This window comes from Lutzomyia longipalpis, chromosome 2 (assembly GCF_024334085.1).
Source record: "Lutzomyia longipalpis isolate SR_M1_2022 chromosome 2, ASM2433408v1".
NCBI lineage: Eukaryota > Metazoa > Arthropoda > Insecta > Diptera > Psychodidae > Lutzomyia > Lutzomyia longipalpis.
In genome coordinates, this window is record NC_074708.1 from 36,389,709 (window position 1) to 36,411,916 (window position 22,208).

The 22,208-nt window shown below is 36.1% G+C and overlaps 3 protein-coding genes across 16 annotated transcripts in view; all 3 read left to right on the forward strand.

Annotated features, from left to right (window-relative positions):
• Positions 1–5,093, forward strand: part of LOC129790521 (glutamate receptor ionotropic, kainate 2) — a 29,105-nt gene extending 24,012 nt beyond the window's left edge. For 9 of the 12 annotated variants that reach the window (XM_055828036.1, XM_055828030.1, XM_055828032.1 and 6 more), the window contains 3 exons: positions 63–178; positions 299–454; positions 3,115–5,093. In XM_055828036.1, the coding sequence (XP_055684011.1) occupies positions 63–178; positions 299–454; positions 3,115–3,297 (455 nt within the window). In that variant the 3' untranslated portion in view covers positions 3,298–5,093. Of the gene's footprint in view, positions 1–62; positions 179–298; positions 729–3,114 lie in introns of those variants that run through there. The other 3 variants (XM_055828040.1, XM_055828039.1, XM_055828038.1) reach the window with 1 other exon arrangement.
• A 240-nt stretch (positions 5,094–5,333) lies between these two features.
• On the forward strand, positions 5,334–11,903 carry LOC129790523 (glutamate receptor ionotropic, kainate 2). Of its 3 annotated transcripts, XM_055828041.1 has the most exons (12): positions 5,334–5,798; positions 5,936–6,108; positions 7,164–7,389; positions 7,487–8,058; positions 8,269–8,490; positions 8,553–8,756; positions 8,835–9,196; positions 9,261–9,685; positions 10,422–10,537; positions 10,631–10,780; positions 11,081–11,227; positions 11,580–11,903. In XM_055828041.1, exons 1-12 carry the CDS (start codon positions 5,714–5,716, stop codon positions 11,805–11,807), a joined length of 2,910 nt encoding a protein of 969 aa, XP_055684016.1. In that variant the 5' UTR covers positions 5,334–5,713; the 3' UTR covers positions 11,808–11,903. The 3 variants fall into 3 exon arrangements, with proteins under 3 accessions (XP_055684016.1, XP_055684018.1, XP_055684019.1); XM_055828043.1 differs by lacking the exon at positions 11,081–11,227; XM_055828044.1 differs by lacking the exon at positions 10,631–10,780.
• A 1,430-nt stretch (positions 11,904–13,333) lies between these two features.
• Positions 13,334–22,112, forward strand: LOC129790524 (glutamate receptor ionotropic, kainate 2-like). Its single transcript, XM_055828045.1, has 11 exons — positions 13,334–13,672; positions 14,105–14,280; positions 16,108–16,333; positions 17,781–18,176; positions 18,360–18,535; positions 19,562–19,783; positions 19,874–20,077; positions 20,155–20,516; positions 20,755–21,179; positions 21,246–21,361; positions 21,423–22,112. Exons 1-11 carry the CDS (start codon positions 13,579–13,581, stop codon positions 21,723–21,725), a joined length of 2,700 nt encoding a protein of 899 aa, XP_055684020.1. The 5' UTR covers positions 13,334–13,578; the 3' UTR covers positions 21,726–22,112.
• The last annotated feature ends 96 nt before the right edge of the window (positions 22,113–22,208 follow it).

Genomic DNA, 22,208 nt, shown 5'->3' on the forward strand with positions numbered 1-22,208 from the left:
AAGTGCAAAGTGAGATGGGTCAATTTGAATAATGTCTTCCACCCATTCACTCTCCCGTGCAGATTCCCCATATCGTACTGCAATCAGTGGAGCTGTTCTGAAATTGCAAGAGGAGGGAAAGCTGCATATCCTGAAGACACGCTGGTGGACGGAAAAGCGTGGCGGTGGATCGTGTAGGGTGAGTTCTTCTCACTTACTTTGCATTTAATGTTTAGTTGGTTCGAGGGACAAGAAGCGAAAAAAAGGACTCATTGTTTTTTCATCCCCGTCCTTTCGGGGGTGTGGGCCTTGTTTGCAGGACGAGCAATCCAAGTCGAGCAGCACGGCCAATGAGTTGGGTTTAGCAAATGTTGGCGGAGTGTTTGTGGTACTCATGGGCGGCATGGGGGTGGCTTGCGTCATCGCGGTATGCGAATTCGTGTGGAAATCCCGGAAGGTGGCTGTGGAGGAAAGGGTAAGCCAAATATTGCATGAAACATAGCTGTAGAACAATAGAGAAAAAGGGGATGCGGGTGTAAAGCATCCAACAATGAACTCCACACGCGACACAATGCGCCAACACCCCGAAAAAACAGATGTGAGGGTCTCTAACAAAAAATGATTCAAAATAAAAGAAGAAAAGAAAACAATTCAACAATGAAAAGGGAATCTAAAAAAGCTCTAAAATATTAATAAAAAAAATTGAAAATCAATTTCTAAATTTAAAAAATAAATTTTAAAGAAGAAAATGAGGAAAATGTGTATATAGAGGTAAAGGAAAAAATTATAATCTTTCAGAGGAAATTATACAAAAAAAAAAGAATATTTAATGGAAATTTCATGGAATTTGAGAATGTAGTCATTTATCATTGAAAAAGTTTAATACAACACACCACACACAACAAAAACACTAAATCATGGGAAGAGTTCAAGGAAGTTTTAGCGAAATAATATATATATTTCAAAATGAATTTACAATGTTACGGACCAAAGGAGTTAGTTTAAAGTATATTTTCAAAATTTGAATGCTTAACCTTTTGTTCATTTCCCCAATCCCTTAATAATATAATCCTTAAATTGTAAAGGATTGAAAGGCATTTTAGGAGTTTTTTAGTAATTGAATTGCTATATAATCATTGAATTTTAGGGGGGTTTTGCGAGATGCAACATCACTGGGTGGCTCAAAACTGATCCAATTAAAAATATTTAAAGAAAAAAAACTAATTTTCTTGCACAAAAATGTTTCTCTGTTAAAGAACTTTTAATATTTCTTTAGAAGGAATTTATAAAGCTTAAGGAAAAAGTCTAACTTGGACCATCCTCCCCTATTCCCTAATTTGTTACCTTTTAAATTAATACGTTGTTGAATTAGTTAAAATTCATGTTAATCACTAACTTTGCGGTTAAGTAATTTACTAAAATCCATTGAAAATGTTCGGCTTAATAGAAGCCAAAAGCTGAATTTAGCAATAAAATCAATGAATTTCAATGCAACTAATGTACCTAATTTAATTCTATTTAATAACTAAACTTTTAGCATATAAAATGATTTTAGAATTGAATTAAATCCCAATTAATTGCGAATTTAATTTTGAATTTAGAAAATGAGATTTTAGAAGAAAATTGAAGTGAAAACTTGTAATTCATTGAGAGATTCTCTCAATAGAATTTTTAATCAGGTTTTATCCTTCAAAGACTTCTTCTAATCCTTATTAAAGTTCTTCTTATTCTTCTGAAACACTAATTCAAAAAAAAAATAAAAAAGAATAATAAAAAGTGATTTTGCATCTCGTACAATCCTCCGTGAAAAACTATCTTTAAACATTTCAACGAATTTTTAAAAATCGAATAAGCAAAAAAAATAATAAATTCCTTTATCGCAACAATGAAGAGAAAGCAAAAAAAATGTAATATCCAAAATAAAGCAAAGAAAAAAACAAAGAGTTCTACTGCCAATGAAATTTACTTTACTGTAGTTTATGCAAAATTGTGTGCAGAATCCCCGAGTTGCGAAGAAAAGTTGTGCAATAAATTATTTATTGGAGCAACAATTTGAAGAAAAGAAATTTTTTACATTTCCCCCCCATCTCTCTGGCCCTTCTCATCAATCGATTCTGATAACAAAAAAAAAATCTTCAGAGTTTTCTTGTTTTTAGATTTTATTTTTCTGAAGCTTCGGGAGTTGGTTTATTTTTTTCGTTACAAATAAATTGATTTTGAACATTAAATCAAAAGAAATTGCTCGGGGGTAAGTAAAAGCGAGGACGAGACACAAGAGAGAGCTCTCATCTGAAATAAAACTTCATGCTTGTTAAACGGGGGGAAACAATACAGGGAGCACAACATTTCCCTTCACCCCTTTTTTTACAAGACAAGAAAAAAAATGCGAAGAAGAAAGCATTGAGTGCTCGCGCTAGAAGAGAGAGACGCAAAAAAACAGAAGAGGGTAGGGAAAATGTGTGGAAAATATTGCTGTGAGAATTTTCCCTCAAACGCAATCAATATAGAAAATATCAATAATATAATTGAGAAAAATCAGGAAAATTGGCGCTTGTCTGGGCTCTATCGTTCCTATCACAATTTTTTTCTAGTTATAAATTTTATTTCCATAAAACAAATATATTGTGTGCAAATCTTTTTTGCTCCCACTTGTTGGTTCTCTTGGAAATAAAATAGGAGGTATGTTGCTCGTTTAATTCAATTTCATCCCCATATCAATCACGCTTTGTTCGGCATGGCATGCATAAATACGATGAATTGAGCAGTTGGATTGATATACATTTTGACACCATTGTTTCAACGTAACAATTTATTGACTATGATTGATTTATTTATTAGTTATTTTTTCTTTTTTTTTATCATTTTGTAAGCTTCAACCGTCGGAAATCCTTTTTATTATTTGAATGAAATTTGATTACTTTAAAAATTATAGTTTATTCTTCCTGCATTATTCTTTTTTAAAGCATTTTTAAGCTTCTCCTTTTTTGAGCTTTCACGTTCAGCAAAGCTTTCATTTTTTGCTACCTACCTTTTAAAAAAAAATTAAAAATCATTCTGTTTTTTGTTGAAATTCATTATTAAACCCCATTTAATCCATTTTCAAACGAATTTTTAATTCTAAAACTCATTTTGCAGGTATCTCTGTGTTCAGAAATGGCCTCTGAGTTGCGGTTTGCCCTAAAATGCCGAACAAAAACACGTGGAATTCGCCATTCGCACGCAGTGAATGATCTGGATAGTGCAGAAGACCACCGTTTTCATCCCCTTGGGCCACCCTATTCGCAATATGAGTTTGAACCGAAAGCCCCAATGGAATAAACTATATACATATACTGCACCCGCGCTACCAGAATGCATTTAACCATGAAATAATTATCGATCAACTTAAAGTAACTCTCAATCAAAAAAACTACTAAAAATCACGCGTATTTTACTCAATCGCTAGAGCACTCAATGTCTAGAAGGAAGAACCTTAAAAAAAAGAATCTATTCTAGGTCATCGTCAAACGTTCTCAACAAATCTTTCGGAATTTCTTTTGTACTTTTTTACAAAGTCACGTAAAATGAATCTATTAATGGAATAATAAAGGAATTTGCAATATGGAAGTCAAATAGTGGGAGGTATATTTGCATAATATTAATAAGTGGGTGGAAGGTCCTTAAATAATAAGGAACTTCCGCAGAAGGACCTCATTTGCTCATATTAGTCGAATAAATGAGTTGAAAGGTATTTTAATTAGATATCTTTATTTTAAAAATTTAAAGGAAAAGTCTTTACTATTTTATCTTTAACTTTTTTTATTTATCTGTTAAAAGAAAATTATTAAAATTGGAAAGAACAAAGAAGAAAAAATAATCAAATAAAGAGATAAATGAAGCCACAAGATTCTATTAAACTATTTGATTTAATTTTTTCTCCCCCGAAAAGTTGATTAAAATTTAATTAAAAGAGAAATTAAATAATCAAACTTTGATTTTTTTTACCTATATGGATTTTCACTCACTATTAGACTAATAAGGTAAATCTAATTAATTCTGCATTGCACACATAATTAAGCACTTCAAAGAATATTATTTTAATAAACAAATTATGAGTATTTCAATTTAATTTAACACGAAACCTTTTCTGAATTATTATAATTAAATTTAACTTAATTACTCATGTAATTTGATTAATTTACAGTAAAATTAACTCAATTTAATTGACTAATTTTAGTGTTTAAGTTAAAGCTTTGAATTGATGAACTTTTTCATTAACTGAATTAATAAAAATTCTTAAGCGTCAACCACTAAAAAAATATAAATGGACGATTAACTAAAACTTTTTTGCTTTTTACTTGAAAACTTTTGAATGAATAGTTGCAGCTTAAATTGACGGTGCGCACACAAAATTTATATTTGATAAAAGTTTCAATATCTCGATTGCAACGAGAGATACTTTTGTGGCGTGGAAAAAGTTTTATTTTGGCTCTCTTTCTGGTATTTGCAAAGAGTTAAAATGAAAACTGCTTTCAAACTTGTCCATTTGAAAAACTAAATTTGATAAGCACAACTTTTGATTTAATTTTTGAAACTCTCCTGGAATCTCTCCAAAATTTGTTTTTCATGCTTTACATTGGAAAAGAAATCAATTCAAATTCGATAGTTTTACAATTTTTTTTTGGATAGTTCTAAAATGATTTTTTTTGTTAACCCTTTCACGGCCACAAGGGAGGAATTCTGTAAAATTGGGAGATTATTTATCAAAAAAAAATGAACGAACGCTTTCTTTAGTTTCCAAAAAATAGTTTTACTTGTTAAAAAAAATAAAGAATTAACGAAGCATTAGTTAGCATGAATGCTTCATGCATTGAGTCACATTCAGATCATTCTCCCGTTGAATTGTAACTAATTATTTTAATGAATCTTTAATGATTAGACCATCTAATTGAATATTCATTGTTTGACTAGTTGTAGAACAAATGAGGTCCCATTGGCTCAATTATTTTCTATATATAATGTGGTTTTATACATAACACACAAACACACCAAGATGATGCAAAATGTTTTAGCAATAAAGCTCTCTCTCTATTAAATAATTTCTCTCACCCAAAAGGCGAAAGGAAAACAACCTCCAGCTGTGTTTTATTTACATCCCAACGCCCCTCCTTCCCCAGGTTGTGGTTTCTGTGACGAAGGGGGGCCCTGTACTGCCCCGCATGCCGTCAATCCGTCCAATTAGTGCATCGCTCATTTGTATGTGCTTGGGCGCATTTACAGGCACATACCGTGCAAATGCAATGTGAGCCCCAATGCACTTAATTTGTTGGTTAAGTCTTACGGCGGGGGGGTTTAAAAATAAATTCACGAGAGTCAGTTTGTTGGCAGCTACCTAAACATCAACTTGCACTTTTCTTCTACATCCCAAACAACCCAAAAGTGAACTCTCTTTGCCATTTTATTGCGCCCTTTTGCTGCGTTTTTTTCTCCTTCTTATTTTGCCTCCCTTAAGAGTGGGTGGTGGGTGCAAAGAGAAGAAGAAGAAAAAAAAGCTCTCTCTCCCCCCATTAAGTGGTGCCTCAAGTGATGTGAATGAGTGTGTGTGTGTATGGGGAAAAAAGGAAACATTTTATCACTGTGAAAGCAGAAATTTTCGCACACTGAACGATGGGAAAGTGCGAGGAAAGTGAATCAATTATTTCTTAATCGAATTCCTGAAGAGAAGTCACAGAAGCGCCATAAAAGTTCAGCTCACATGGATGTTGTGAGATTTTTCGGGATTTTAGCAGCATCATTCCTCATTCTCAGCACATCCATCCATGGGGAGAGCATAAAAATTGGTAAAAAAAATACGTGTTTCAAAGAAACCCCATCTCAACATAAAAATTCTTGCTGATTCTCCTCTTTTTCGCACACACACATTTCGTCTCCCAATTGTCTCGATGCCAAAAATGACCGAATAAATTGCCAAGAAAAGGTGGACTTTTTGACACTGAAGAGGAAGACCTCCGACTTGCCTTTGGGTATGCCGTGGAAATTGCTAATACGGAAATTCTCGATCCATCCCAACTACAGCTGGAGGCTCTCCTGGCTGAAGTTCCGGCGGGGAATGAGTATTTGGTGTCGAAGAAGTTATGTCGCCTCCTCAAGGTAAGTAGGTGTGTTGTGGATGAATTTAATTTTAGCCCAAAATTCACGCGCGCGTCTCCCTAATTAATTTGATCTACTAACATGCAGTGCGTATCAATTGATGAATATTATTTCTGGCAACACGCAAACTGCTTGTGGCGGTAAATTTTCCCCACATTAAAAATGCTTCTTGAGCATAATTACAGGGTGATTCATTTTCTTACATTTTCTTTTATCGCATAAAACACGTTTTATGTAAAATCTTGACTTAAATACGACAAGTGTTGATGCAGGCGACAATTTATTAACTAAGATTATGCTCATTGTATGTTCGGAAAATTTTATTTCTTTACTTTGAGAACATAAAAATGGCAGAAAGCTTTTTATATTCACAAAAGTGAAATAGGTCCAGTTAAAAGAAAAGTTTTTCTAACTTCTTTTAGATCAAATTTGAAGAATTTTGGTTGAAATTTGACTTTTCTCGTCAATTTTGAAGTCAAATGTCGTAAAAATTTCTCCAAAATTTGCGAATATCTGAGTTAAGGACTATTAAATTCCTTTTGAAAATTAATTTTCAAAAATTCATTCAGTGAAACATCCTGTAATTTATTATTCATCCAATTTACGAAAATGAAAATAAACCCTCTTCATCGTCATCATTGTTAATTTAATTCAAAGATAAATATTTGCTAATCGATTGAGATATAAACGTGAATTTCTCTGTGAGAGAGAATCTTTGTTTGGTTTAGAATGCCTCCTTTTGCTCTTGAGAATTGGCTACAGAACCATCCTTCTTTCAATCAATTTTCTCGGAAGAAAAAATTCTCATATTTGGCCAAAAGTTTCATTCCATTTTGAGCAATTTGCGAAAATGAAGAAATCCCCGCAGAAAAAAATGTATCCCCGGTGATGAGATTGAAATGAAACACAAGATGATGACTTTCATTCGGATTACCATTGCATGATGCCATTTGGTATAAATAATTCATGAGGAATCAAGGGAAAGAGAGCCATAGAAAAGGATATGATATTCTCACTTTGGAAGCAAACAACAACAACAAGAATATTTCCCACAGAGTGGTGTTGCTGCCATAATTGGACCACAAACCCCCACATCGGCCGTCCACGTTCAAAGTATTTGCGATGCAAAGGAAATGCCCCATATTGAGACCCGCTGGGAGCCTGTACCCAACGGCATGCCCTCACTCAACATCCATCCACACGCCCAGACGCTGAGTCGCGTCTTTGTTGACCTCATTCATGCCTTCGATTGGAAGTCGTTTACGATTCTCTATGAAAACGGTTAGATTCAAATATTCAGTTGCATGCAACTCCCAATGCAACTTTCACCCGTATACTAATTGCTAAGACTTTCTGCATTTTTCTCGCCCTAATTCAGCACCATATCTCGTACCCATGGCTGACTTACTGAAGCTCTATGACCCCAAAGGACACACCATAACTGTTAGGCAGCTTGATTTAGGTCTACAGGATAACTACAGAGCTGTTCTGAGACGTGTTAAAATGTCCGATGATAAGAACATCATCATCCATTGCTCAGCCACAATCCTTCCTGAGGTTCTCAAGCAGGCCCAACAGGTGGGGATAATGACGGATCAACATCAGTACATTATCACATCGCTGGATTTGCATACTTTGGACTTGGAACCGTATCAATATAGTGGAACTAACATCACAGGTGTTCGTTTAATTGATCCCGAAGATCAGAGACTCGTACAGGTGACGAATTTCTGGAAAACTCTCCATGAAGAACAGGGCCTAGAGTTGCCTGAATCAATGGAACCAGCCAATATTAGAACATCAGTTGCCTTGACCTTTGACAGTGTTCTACTCTTTGCCGATGCCCTAAATCAGATGCACGGGAATAAGCAATTGACACCGGTGCCTCTGAGCTGTGACGATGGGGATACCTGGGTTAGTGGCTACAGTATTGTTAACTACATGAAAACGGTAAGAAATAAGTAGGAACCTAGTAATTTAGTTAAGTGTTAAGATTTCTTAAAAATCTTTTCCAGAATCGTTCAATAAAAGCATAAAGCTCTTAAAAATTTCAAAGAAATTTTCGTTAATTAATAAAGTCTTAAAATTTTTCCGAAGATACTAAACTATAAAAACCAGAAAAACCAAGAAATTTGTTATAAATTAAGTTCTTTCTTCCAGTCTCATACAAAAGGCCTAACGAGAGATATTAAGTTCGATCATCGAGGACATAGAACAGATTTCTTCTTGGACATCGTAGAACTAGGTCCAGCAGGTTTGGAAAAAGTCGGAGTATGGAATTCCACAGATGGACTCGCTTCAGCCAGAGTAGTTCCTCCCTATGATTTTAGTGGGGACGATGGTAGTCTCCGGAATAGAACATTTATCGTTCTAACGGCTTTGGTAAGAATTCTAGCTATTAAAACTTGACATTCCTAGATATTCTGTGAATTTTTCTGGCTTAGAGTCCACCTTATGGGATGCTGAGGGAATCTCCGAATACCCTTACGGGCAATGATCGATTCGAGGGGTTTGGCATTGATCTCATTCAGGAACTATCCCAAATGTTGGGCTTCAACTACACATTTAATTTGCAAGATGACGGAGTCTATGGTTCAATAGGACCTGATGGGAAATGGAATGGGATGATTAGGGAGCTGCATGAGTATGTAAGTTAAAGCGATATGAAGAATTTTAAAATCTTAACGATATTTCCTAAAGATTTATTAAAATTCCTTTAATTGCAGCGTGCAGACCTAGCTATCACGGATCTAACAATCACAGCAGATCGCGAAGGGGCTGTTGACTTCACGATGCCCTTCATGAATTTAGGCATTTCAATTCTCTATCGGAAACCAACAAAGCTCGCCCCATCGCTCTTTTCCTTCATGAGTCCTTTTAGCACGGAAGTTTGGCTCTATCTTGGCTTTGGATATCTCGGTGTCTCCATAACGCTCTTTATCCTGGGAAGGATTTCTCCGGGAGAGTGGGACAACCCCTATCCGTGTGTGCAGGAACCAGAATTTCTTGAAACACAATTCACCTTCCGCAATGCCATGTGGTTCACAATTGGAGCCCTTCTGCAGCAAGGAACAGAGCTAGCGGCAAAGTGAGTGATTTTCTCGTAAATCCCTGACGCTCTGATTAATCACACTCCCCACATCCACCCATAGAACCCCATCAACGCGAGCTGTTGCGTCAATCTGGTGGTTCTTCACCCTCATCATGGTTTCGTCGTACACAGCGAACTTGGCTGCCTTCCTCACGGTCGAATCCCTCTCACCGACCATTTCCAATGCTGAGGATTTGGCAAATTCCAATGGGGCCATCAAGTATGGCGCCAAAAGGGATGGGAGTACGTATAACTTTTTCCGTGATGCCGCGGATCCAATTTACCAGAAAATGTACGAATACATGGCGGCAAATCCCGACCTGCTGACATCCTCTAATCCTGAGGGATTGTCGCGTGTCAAATCCGAGAATTACGCCTTCCTCATGGAATCAACATCAATCGAGTACATCATTGAGCGTGAATGCGACGTGACGCAAGTCAATGGATTGCTGGATGACAAGGGCTATGGCATTGCCATGAGGAAGAGTGAGTTTCATGCAGATACCCCAAAGGGGATTAATTAGCAACAAGTTGTGCCTTTACTAAATGCTCTCTTCCTCTACTGGAGTATTCTATTCTAAATCATACATGTTGTGTAGTGTATACCTATTCAGTAGCACCATCAAGTGGAATAATTTATGCGAGCTTTGGGAGCTGTGAAAGCTTTTAAGAGGGTTACAGGGTACTTCCAAGAAATTGCAAAGAATTCTTTTGGTTTTAGTTTACATTGAAAAATCAAAGTTTTGTTTTGAAAATTATTTTTTTAGTTATTTAAAAATTCTCTAAAGTAATTTCAATGTTTTTTAACTTTTTCAATATATTTTAACCAGGCGCTTCCACTGATTATTAAAATTACCCAAATATCTTCATTTACAAAAATCACCAAATTTTTAAACTTTCACTGCGTTCATTTATTTATTTTTTTACTTTTCTGTAAATCTTTTTATAATTTCTAACTTTTTAGAATATCTTCAAGCCTTTTAAAAATATACTCTTAAGAAATTCTAAAGTCAAATTAATTTAATGCGGAATTTCCTTTTTGTCACCCTTCAAACTAAAGAATTAGGTTCCTTTCATTAAAATAAAAATATTTTCAAGCTTCCTGAAAACATTTTGCTGATAATTCTAAAATTATTTGTTAATCATTTTGATTAACCCTGTGAATGTAATAATTCTACTTGCTTATAAATTAACGATTTAAGCCTCTTCTCTTGCATTCTAGATTCCCCCTATCGCAATGCATTAAGTGCTGCTGTGCTGAAGCTGCAGGAGCAGGGAAAGCTCACTGTCCTCAAAATTAAATGGTGGAAAGAGAAACGTGGCGGGGGAGCCTGTTCGGTAAGCAACCTCATAATATTTTTTTGGGAAAAATCTCTCACTTAATTTCAAAAAAATTATCCGCGAAATGTTTAAAAAAAAAAAAACAAAAAGGCTACAAGCGATGAAGGTGGGGCCGTTGCACTGGGAATTGCAAATTTGGGTGGTGTCTTCCTCCTTCTTATGATCGGTTTGGTGGCAGCTGTTATCATCAGTTTCTTGGAATCCATTTTCGATATCATGGCACGCGCCAAGGAGCTCAAGGTTCGTGACGAAGCTCCCCACGCCCCGTATTCGCCTTGAGCATTTTATTCACATATCCTGTGTGTGTGGAAGCCACGTTTTGCATTACTTCGCTCTCCATTCTTCATCTCTTGCATTCCAATTGCTACCCGATTTGTTTTCAAATGTAACGCTATCCCGAAGAAAACGTCCGTCCTTTTTGAACTAAAAGAAAACGTTTTTCCCGCGAATGCTTTATTGTGAAAATTTCCCAGAAGCTTTTTTTTTTACCCTTCAAACATCCTACCCCTATGAGCTTTTATTTTTCATTAACCACAACAGAGAGGACTCGATGGGAAGCCAAAGGATTTGGATTTAGCCAATGTCGGTGGGGTTTTCCTCATACTCGTTCTTGGTGCTTCAGTAGCCTTCTGCTACGGATGCTGTGAATTTTTCACAGCAATGGTGCGACGAGCAAAGAAACATCGAGTAAGTATATAAATTTGTTAACCCATTCCCCGTAGAAAAGTAAAAGGAAACTCAAACTCAACTCAATAACCTCCCTCCCCCGTTGAAATTGCACGCAATTTTTCTCCCGAGTTTTTCCCCGCCAAAACATGATTTTGTCACGATGAGAGCCGCGTCAGAAAAAGGCGCCGGATGAGTGTGTAATAAATGGGGTGAAATTTTTGCTTCATACACCCCCCCAAAAAGATCCTCCAAAAAGGCGGAAGAAGAGATAAATCATCGGAATTTGATTCACTCTCTTGAGAAACTTGTCTCTCTTTTTTTTTCTTATTCTTGTATATAAAAACGCCTTTCCCATTTTGCAACAAATTAGGTGTCATTCCGCGAGGAATTCATCGAGGAGATGAAGTTTGTGTGCAAGTGTCACGGAAACACAAAAATAGTTCGTCAACGGAAGAGCTCATCATCGAATTCCAAGCTATCGGAGTCCACGGAGCAAATTGAGCGTGGCTCAACACGGTCTCGGTCCACCGAAGATAAAGCATTCAACATACCGGACATGATCATCACGAAACCAAATGGGCCAAAGAAGGAAAATTGATTTTCTGCACATTTTGAAAATTAATAAAATTTTCACTCAAATGTAGTTTGTGTAATGAGTGGAGCAATAAGATGAGAATAAACTTGTCACGGTGCATTTGGGAGATTCTTTTGACTACGCTTTTGGGTGCATTCTCATTTCGAATGCAGTGTGTGTGTTTCTGTGTTAATAGTGCACTCAAAATTCGACTCGTCTTATTAAAATGACATAGAGATGAATCGTTTGAGACACTTTTGCACACACATATTTTAAGCGCCATATGGATATTTTACGACATCACGCGGTGGGTGTGAGATTGTCTACGGAGAATTCTCTACAATGCATTAAATACGTGCGTTTTATTGAGATATTTTAAGCATGGTAATAAATTAAAAGGTTTAGAGGTTTTTGATTAAGCTTTTGCTTCTCAATCTGAGCCTTTTCAAGATTGAAAAACTGAAAATAACCTTTTTAGATCAAATTTAGTACTTTTCAGCTTAAGTTTAGTACTTTTTCAGCTACAATCAAGTTTTTTAAGGACTTTCCTTCTCAATTCGACCTTATTTAGAACTGCAAATCGAATAACTTTTTTTTGTTTAGAGTTTAGTACTTTTTTGGCTTGAATTTAGTACTTTTCAGGTTAAGTTTAGTACTTTTTTTTTAAGCTTCGATTAAGTTCTTTAAGGACTTTCCTTCTCAATAGCTTGTTTAGGACTGCAAATCGGATAACTTTTTTCGTTTAGAACTTATTATTTTTTAGTCTTGAATTTAGTACATAATTATTCGACTTGAATTCAGTACTTTTTAGACTTTTGCTCTTCAATCTTTGTCTTTCTATGACTAAAATTAAAGAGGTGTTTATCTGCGAAGTTGTGACTTAGTGACGTCATTCATGGCATTTTCGAGTAAATTTTGCATTCTTTTTTTATCTAATCTTAGAGGAAAAAATGTACTAAATCTGTTTAGCTATATATCTATTCTTTTTCTTAGAGGATTTACAAGATTACGCGTATTGAAATTATTTCCACAAACTCTTTCATGACTCATAGAAAAATGAATATACTCCTTTTCAATGTAAAATCCCATCTCTTTGCATATTTTCTGACTTTGAAACACAAACAGAAAGAAAAAGGAAAACAAAATGAAAAATTAACAAAACATCGTTCAATTTTTCATCGAGATTCTACCCTGAAAATTATTTGCTCAAAATTCCTCATTAAAAGTTCTCTAAAAATATTGTCTCCTGGTCTAAGAAATTATGTCTGTTGAAGAGCTTTTGTCGCTTTTGTTGATTATTTTCCTCATCACTTGTGGCAAAAAAGAGCGTTTAAGAATTAAATTGATGGCAAAATATTTGGTGGGAAAACAGAGAAAACGTGTGGCATTAGTGACACGTCAGGAGGAGTTTTATGCCACCAGTGGAATTTCCTCTCCTTCGCTTGTTTAAAAATAAATTTTTATAACTTTCCACCGGAGATGTTTTTGAGAAGGGAAGCCGGGGGGGTCACCAAAAACTCAATTTTCACAGCTCTCGCACCCAACTTGTTAGTCACGATCGAAACTTGCACCGTTGTGGAGCTTGAAAAGTACATTGCTAAAAGACATCGCGTGTTTTTTATTCGTGGGATTCAGGAGCTAAAGAATCCTGCATCCCTTCGAATTCAAGCGAAAGGGACAATTGTTTGAGGATAAGGAAGAAGAGGAAGTAACAAAGGAAGTTCCCCCTTAAATAGACGTGGTGCGATATAATTAAATCAACGTGCAAGGGGAGGGACAAATTTTTCGCTGATGGATGGTGAAGCATAGCCAAATAATGGATAGGCTTTCCTATTATTTCTTATTGAATTATCTTTTCATTTTTGCCCATGGCCAAACTCTCAAGATTGGTGAGTTTTCTTCTTCAATTTCAAAGCAATTTTCCCTGCAGATTATATTCTTCTGCTTAAAGTAAGCCCCTGAAAATCAAATTACTCAATGGCTCACACAGTGAAAGAAGTTCTGCAGCATCTATAGAATTTCGCATTTGAGAAGAAAAAAAAGCCCAACTAAAATGCAATATGTGTATGGAAATTCTAGAAGAAGTTATTCGTGCTTAAACAATGTTACATAAATAACGTGTGAATTTTGTGTGAAAATCTCCGCCTCCAAAATAAACCCAAACTGCGTGTAGAGACTTTTCTTGCGGCATGCGGGTGTGGTTGTGACTTTAAGAAAATTTAGGCCAAACGTATGGGGACCATCAATCTTCCCCACACACACCCACCCACTTTCCCCACGACAATCCACATGAAAATCAGCTGAGAAAAAAATATTTCCAGGTGCAATCTTCGAAGGGCCATCGGATGAAGCTGAAATTGCCTTCAAGTATGCCGTAGAGACGGCCAACAATGAAATCCTTGCACCCACAAATAGCCGGCAATTGGAAGCTGTTCCAATTCGCGTCTACGACAGCAATGAATTTATGGTCTCCAAGAAACTCTGTCGGACACTTCGAGTAAGTTTTTCATCATTTTTATCTCTACACCCGCAGCACGTCGTTAAACGCAGATCAATTTTATCTTTTGACAACTCCCAAACTGTCTTCTTTTGCACACAAAAAGAAAAGCATTTTTGACCGAAGGAAATTCTGCAGTGTTAGCGGGTTTTATTGGGGTCATTCAACCGTTCATTAAAAAGAAAATTGTCAGCTGTTTGGCACAAGATTTCTGTGCCAAACACAATCACAAAAAGTTCTAAGTTAGATATTCATAAGAAAGATGAAAAAATAGACAAAGTGGAGGTGCCGGGTATTGTGAAAGGCTTTTCAAATGTTTTAGAAGGATGTAAATTATGAATTAAAGCAAATTTTTAGACACATCAGGGTTAATGCAAAAATTTAATAAATCTAATTTCTTAAACGAAAGAAAATATTCTAAAACCGAAAGACGATAAAAATGAGAAAATTAAAATCTTTCTTTCTTAATTAAAGTCGATATATGACAAATCCTAGAAGTTTAAATTCTTTTACTTTAAGTCAGACTAATACAGATTATAAGATATCGGGTGTAATTCATTCATAAGTATGCCTTAGTCCGTTTCTTAAGTAAAGTTTACGTTTCTAAGCTGGTTTTTAATTTAAGTCAGACTATGGTTGTTAAGGTCAAGCTTTAAAGATTCAATCAGTCTCAATTCTGCCTGATCTTACCTTAAGATCTTTTTAGAAAGTCTGATCTTAGAAACTAAAGTCTGATTTATGAAAACTTAAGGTTGACCTAAAAAACGATTATCTTAGGTAGTTAAAGAAAAAACCTTAGCCTTTAGATTAAAAATTTAACTGACTTAAAAAACTTAAACCTAGCTTTACAAAACTTTTGTCTAGCGTAAAAAAAAACTTAAGCTTGTTAAAGAAAACGTAGTTCTGATTAAAAAAAAAAACAAAAGTTGGACTTATTTAGTAATGAACTTAACCTAATATCCCAAAAACTGTAATAACTAAATTTAAAAATGAGATAAATCCTTTTAAATGAACAATTTTCTTTAATTAAACCATTAAATTCACTATGCGAATCCCCACTGTGCCTCATCCTCCAAATATGGCTAATCTTGAATTTGAAACTCTCGCCCCAATGGAGGCACATCGTGCGAGATCTAATCTCTTTTCTCTTCTGCTGCATCTTGAAGTCAATAAATCTTCCCAACAAGAGGCATTGCCGCCTTATTCTGTCTTTCATTACAGTTTGTACATTAACGGATTTGTTTATTTAAACGTCAATCTCCATTAATTGACTCCCAATCGACTCTTTGCAATCTCATCATACCATCTTCTCGTAAACATCTATTAGCTTCAACAGTCTCCCTCTCACACTCCCCTCTGGCTTTTGCTTAATGCATCAAATGTTTTTTGAATTAAAGTCCATGGCGGCAAATACCGGGGCGCGTGGGAGAGAGCCCCCCGCGTGTACGTATAAATATTTACATTTTACTCATGACACAAACTATCAACTGAAATCCACTCTCTTTGTGTACAACGCATAGCATCTTCTGTGCGATAAAATCCCCCATTTGAGTGTGATTTCATTAGCACAATCATTTTGGCTGCGAGAGCTCCTCCACGGGAATTTTCGCTCGGCACGGCATAAGAAGTGGAGGGGGGGGTCATAAAAAGGACAATCAGCAGGGAATTTAGATGCAAAGATTAGGAGTTGTCGGAGATATTTTGTATAATTGCGTAAGAGACATGAAAATTCATATATAGGGATGGAAAATAATTCTATAAATAGCTAGGGGTGGAGAACTTTCTCTAAAATGGAACTTAACGAGAGACTTTGGCTATGATCCATAGATGGGAATAGCTGGGATTATTGGTCCACAATCGCCACACTCATCGGTGCACGTTCACAGTATCTGCGACGCCAAGGAGATGCCCCACATTCAGGCACGTTGGGACCCCATCGGCAGTACCCCCTATGCCGTAAACATTCACCCCGATCCTCAAACATTCGCTCGTGCCTTTGTGGACTTGGTGCAGGCGTGGGAATGGAAGGAATTCACGATTCTCTATGAAAATGGTATGAATTGTACCCCGCAGCAGATGCACATCCGCAATATGGAGAAATTCTTCTCACCCTCTCTATAGGCCTTGAGGCTTTTCTTGTTCCTTTTACGTGTGAAAATATATAGGAATTGCAAGCTTTTAAAAAAGAAAATATTGGGAAATTAAAAGGAGCTGTCGTGTGGGATTCTTCAAAGAGCTTGAAATGTTGGTGTATAGGAGAGATTAGGGACATATCAGAGAAAGTTTTAAGAAAAGCAACAAGAGCGAGAAAAAAAATTTCAGCGAGGTACAGCCCTGACAAGCCTTGAAGAGTCCTTACTTTATGAACCTTAAAGAATCTTTGCAAACAATGTGTGCCAAAGCATAAATACAATTACTTCAATTGCCAGAATAAATTACAATTACTTTGCAATTTGTAATTGAATTTTCGATAACAATTAAAAATAAAGTAATCGTAATGGAAAGTTATTGAGTAATTGAAACGTAATTGTGTAATTGAAATGTAATTAAGTAATTAAAAATTAAAGTAATTGAAATGTAATTGATCAATTGAAATGTAATTAAGTAATTAAAAATTAAAGTAATTGAAATGTAATTGATCAATTGAAATGTAATTAAGTAATTGAAAAGTAATTAAGTAATTGAAATGTAATTAAGTAATTGAAATGTAATTAGGTAATTAAAACTTGAAGTAATTGAAAAGTAATTGAGTAATTGAGATTGTATTTTAGGAATTGAACAATCAATTAAATGTAATTGCACTTTCAATTACATTTTTTTTATAATCTTTAATTGAAAACTCAATTGCCAATTATTTACCATGTATTTGCAATTATTTTCAATCATGATTTTATCTTTTAATTGTAATCGAAAATTCAATTACAAATTACAAAGTAATTATCACCGAAATGTAATTCTAATTGAAAATTAGAGATTCTCTTCAGTCCCAGCCTCCCCTATATTCATATTATTTCCAATTATTAAAAACACTCTGAAATACAGAGAATAAAAATAACTCCTGCAGAACATAAGAAATAAAAATCTCCATGATGGTTCTACAACTTTGTAAGAGTCCTTGTAGATGTAGAATTGTTCCAAAATAATGATTGGACTATTGCCAGGAGAGAATTTTCCATGCAATTTGCAAAAGGAAAACCCGATAGAGCATCTTATTTGAATATTTTCGGTTAAATTTATTGCATTTGGTGCACCAGATAAAAGAAGGAACAATGCGGTAAAGTTTAATTTCCCGAGGAATTTGAATGCATTGTGTCCTTAAAATTCCGCTCTTCCTCTGTCTCTTTCCGTATCATTTGAATAAATTTAATGAAGACAGCTTCTTATCTTTATGAGGGAGAAGTTTTTCTCTGCCATAGCAGCGCGGATGATGTGAAAATTTTCTGGGAATTTTTTTTCCAGGAGTTTGTTTAAGAATATTTTGCATTTTAATACACTTTCAGCGGCACATTTGCCGAGACTTTCGGATCTTCTGAAGTTGTATGATCCCAAAGGATATACCGTCACGGTGAGACAGTTGGATTTAGGATTAAACAACAACTACCGCTCTGTGTTGCGAAGAGTTAAACTCGGTCAGGATATTCACATTGTGCTGGATTGTTCAGCAAGAATTCTCCCCGATGTGCTGAAGCAGGCACAACAGGTGGGCCTCATGACGGACTACCATCAGTTCATCATTACGAATCCCGATTTGCACACAATCGACTTGGAGCCGTACCAGTACAGTGGCACCAACATCACGGGGGTGCGTCTGTACGACCCCGAGGACCCACGGGTGCAACAAATCACCGAATATTGGCGCATCCAAGCAAGAACAGTGGATCAGGAACTCAGTCCCGGTGAGTAGATGCGACACATTCTCCACGCAAGCACACGTTCCCATTAATTAAACATCCAGAGGAGCGTTAAGGCAAATGGACATGTGTGTGGGTGAATGATGGTTGGGAATTTAATTAAATTCCAAAACCCAATACGTAGGGATAAATAAACTCTATATTAATAAATTATCCCCTAACCCGCAGGACTTCAAGCGCACAATTTGAGCACCGAGACTGTCCTTGTCTTTGACAGTGTCATTATGTATGCGGAGGCATTGAAGCAATTAAAGGGCATCCGACAGTTGAGGCCCGTTCAGCTGAATTGCGACGATAACCTCACGTGGAGTAGTGGATCAAGCATCATGAACTTTATCAAAACGGTAGATAAAATTTATATACAACATTTTTCTCCTCTCCAGAGATTTATCTCTTTCCTAAACTCCCCAAAAAGTCGAAATGAGAAAATTCACGAAGAAAATATTTTTCTTTGAAATGAATTTGGCGAATGAAGGGGGTGAGAAATGTACAGAGGGTGCCAATTGAAGTGCAAACACTTTTTGAATTAAATGTCCTTTAAGGTTCTTTATAGAAGGAAATGGGCAATAATTAGGGAAACTTGTCATTAAGGAGTTAATGTTTAAGAATGTAAAATTAAAATTAAAAAATATTATTAAAGGCAGTTGCATTTGAATTCTCAATTTTTGACAATTTATTTAAAAAACTCTAACGTTTGAAGTTTCTTTTCTAATGTTTGAAAATTCTTTCTGAGAATAAAGGTTTAAAGCTTTTTTTAGCACTTTAGGTTTATTTTTTTTTAACGTTAAACAATTTTTTTAAAGTCTGACATTTTGTTTTCCATTTTTTACAGTTAGTTTTTCTAACGTTTGACATTTTTGTATTTATGTTTAAAGCTTTTTCTAATGTGTCAAGATTTTTTTAACGTTTATCATTTTTTCAAATTTTTCCAGCATTTTGACCTTTCTTTTCTAACGTTTGGCAATTTTTTTGTAACGTCTAATTTTTCTTAACCTGTCACTTTTCTTTTTAAAATTTTTTGACATTTCTTTCAAACGTTTGATTTTTTACTTAATTTTTTTTTATTTTCTCATCTAACGTTAGCAATTCTCTCATTATTTTATTCAATTAGCTTCTAAATAATTTTTATTATAATTGAATAATAAAATTAAAAAAAAAACTCCAACAGTGAAATTCAATTGAAACTCTCTGTTCATCAAAGCCCCACTGAAAGCTCTCCAAACAACTCTCAGCACCTCCACCCTCACCCTCAGTGCAACCCCCATTAAATTTTACAACCCCTCAGTGTTAATTGGAAATGAATTCCAATGGGACTTTCGCCATTTTCATTTTCATTTCTATGTGCCAAATTAATCATGAAATTGGGAAAGAGTCACGCACGGGGGATCAGCAATGACATTCGCTTCGACAACAAAGGACTCCGCACGGATTTCCTCTTGGATGTCATTGAACTGGACTCATCGGGCTTGCATAAGGTTGGCGTGTGGAATTCCACGGAGGGCCTCAACTTGACGAGACACTATCAAATTGCGACAGTTGAGAACGATGAGAATTCACTGCGAAATAAGACTTTTATCGTTTTAACTGCTCTGGTAATTCGCAATCATTCTCTTTTTGGACATTTAGCAAAGTTTTTGCCAACAATGGGTGAGGGTATTAAAAAAGTTTGTCTGTTATTGCAGAGCCCACCCTATGGGATGCTGACGGAATCCGCTCATAAACTGTCGGGGAATGCGAGATTTGAAGGATTTGGCATTGATTTGATTTATGAACTGTCACAAATGCTGGGCTTCAACTACACCTTCAACCTGCAAGAGGATGGGGTTTATGGATCCCTTGGGGAGAATGGGGAGTGGAATGGGATGATACGAGAAATTATGGATTACGTGAGTACACCTTTAACGGCTCGAAGAGTTTTTAAAATTTATTTCGCGCGCTAATTTGAATTTAATTTTTTGCCTAGAGAGCTGATCTAGCTATTACGGATCTAACTATTACGGCTGACCGGGAGGGTGCTGCAGACTTTACAATGCCTTTTATGAATTTAGGAATTTCAATTTTGTACAAGAAACCCACAAAGGAAGCCCCATCACTCTTCTCCTTCATGAGTCCTTTCAGTAGTGAAGTTTGGATTTATCTCGGTGGAGCATATCTCGGGGTATCCCTATGCCTCTTTATCCTAGGAAGGATTTCCCCAGGAGAATGGGACAACCCCTTTCCGTGCATTGAAGAACCAACAGTTCTTGTAAATCAATTTAGTTTTGGAAATTGCCTCTGGTCCACCATTGGTGTCCTTCTTCAGCAAGGAACTGATGTTGCGGCAAAGTAAGTTTACTCTCATCATTTTTCCTTAAAAGCTCTTTTGAAAATTTAAAGTCAACGACCATTTTGCGCATTGAGAAGAATAAATCTCACCCTCAGACATTCCTAAATCTCTTCTAGCGAAGATAAAAGATGCATCCAATTGCACGCTAATTAAACTTTCTCACTTTCTCAGTTCTTTTTGAATAAATTAACTTGAATCTCTTTTAATTTTCTCTCTCTCCTTATGTTGTAAAAAAAGAGCTCCATCGTCGCGCTCTGTCGCCTCCATTTGGTCCTTTTTCACATTAATCATGGTCTCTTCGTACACTGCTAACTTGGCTGCCTTCCTTACGGTTGAATCCGTGTACTCGCCCATCACTAATGCCGAAGATCTAGCCAATTTCAATGGAAAAATTAAGTATGGTGCCAAAAGGGATGGGAGCACGATTAACTTCTTCAAAGATGCCGAATACCCAGTCTACCAGAAGATGTACAAGTACATGATGGAGCATCCGGAATTGCTGACTAATTCAAATCCCGAAGGTCTAGCACGTGTCAAGTCTGAGAACTATGCCTTTTTGATGGAGTCCACGTCAATTGAATACTTAACTGAGAGAGAATGTGATGTGGCTCAAGTTAATGGATTGCTGGATGACAAAGGCTATGGGATTGCCATGAGGAAGAGTGAGTTTCCGCAGAAAAAAATCAGGATCGAATTTTGAGCTTTAATGGGATGGTTTGTCTGTGCAGATTCTCCCTACAGGAATGCTTTGAGTGAAGCTGTCCTGAAGCTCCAAGAACAAGGAAAACTTACAGCTCTAAAGATAAAATGGTGGCAGGAGAAACGTGGAGGTGGAACGTGTGCTGTAAGTTTTATTGATTAATCCATGTTAAAAATTACAAAACTCCTTTTTTTCAATCTTTCAGAGCAGCAATGCAGATGATGGAGCCGAACGCTTGGATATGGCAAATGTGGGCGGTGTATTCTTCGTTTTAACCTGCGGGAGTGCCATTGCAACTCTAATTGGGATATTTGAATGGCTCTATATAGTTTGGAGACGTGCCCGTGCCAAGAATGTCCCTCTGAGGGAGCAATTCAAGTCAGATTTCCTCTTTGTAGCCAAATGCGAGAGTAACGTACGAGTCCTGCGTGAACCAAGTGGTGAAGGGGATTCCCAACATTCTGCCATGTCTGAAGCATCAACCAAGTCCCAAGGAAGCGACATATGACCTAGACACCCTCACCCAGAATCCCCTATAAAGCATCCCTCAAACAAAGAATCTGCGTGGTGGATGTAATAAATTCTAGCGCACGTCGAAATATTCAAACTATATACAAATCCTCACACAAGTTGTTTTTTCTAGAAGTGGGGGAGATATATTTTCATAAACACAAAAAAAGACTTTTCCTTTCATTTCCCTTCAAAGTGCTATTTTATTCAACCGCCCCCTCCTCCTACCTCATGGCGGGTATGAAAAATTGCGAAAATTCAATGATATACTGCACTCAAACTTTACAACTTTATCAACTTGAAAATAAATCATACAATTTCTCCCCGACGCGGCAAACCACCACCAATCGATTGTTGGGTGAATAAAAGAAAGTCTTGTAAAATATTTAAGGCGTATTTTCTTCTGTGGGCTATATACATTTAGGATTTATTTTCCTATAAAAGCATCCTCTGTGCTATATATGTATGTGGGGAGAAATAT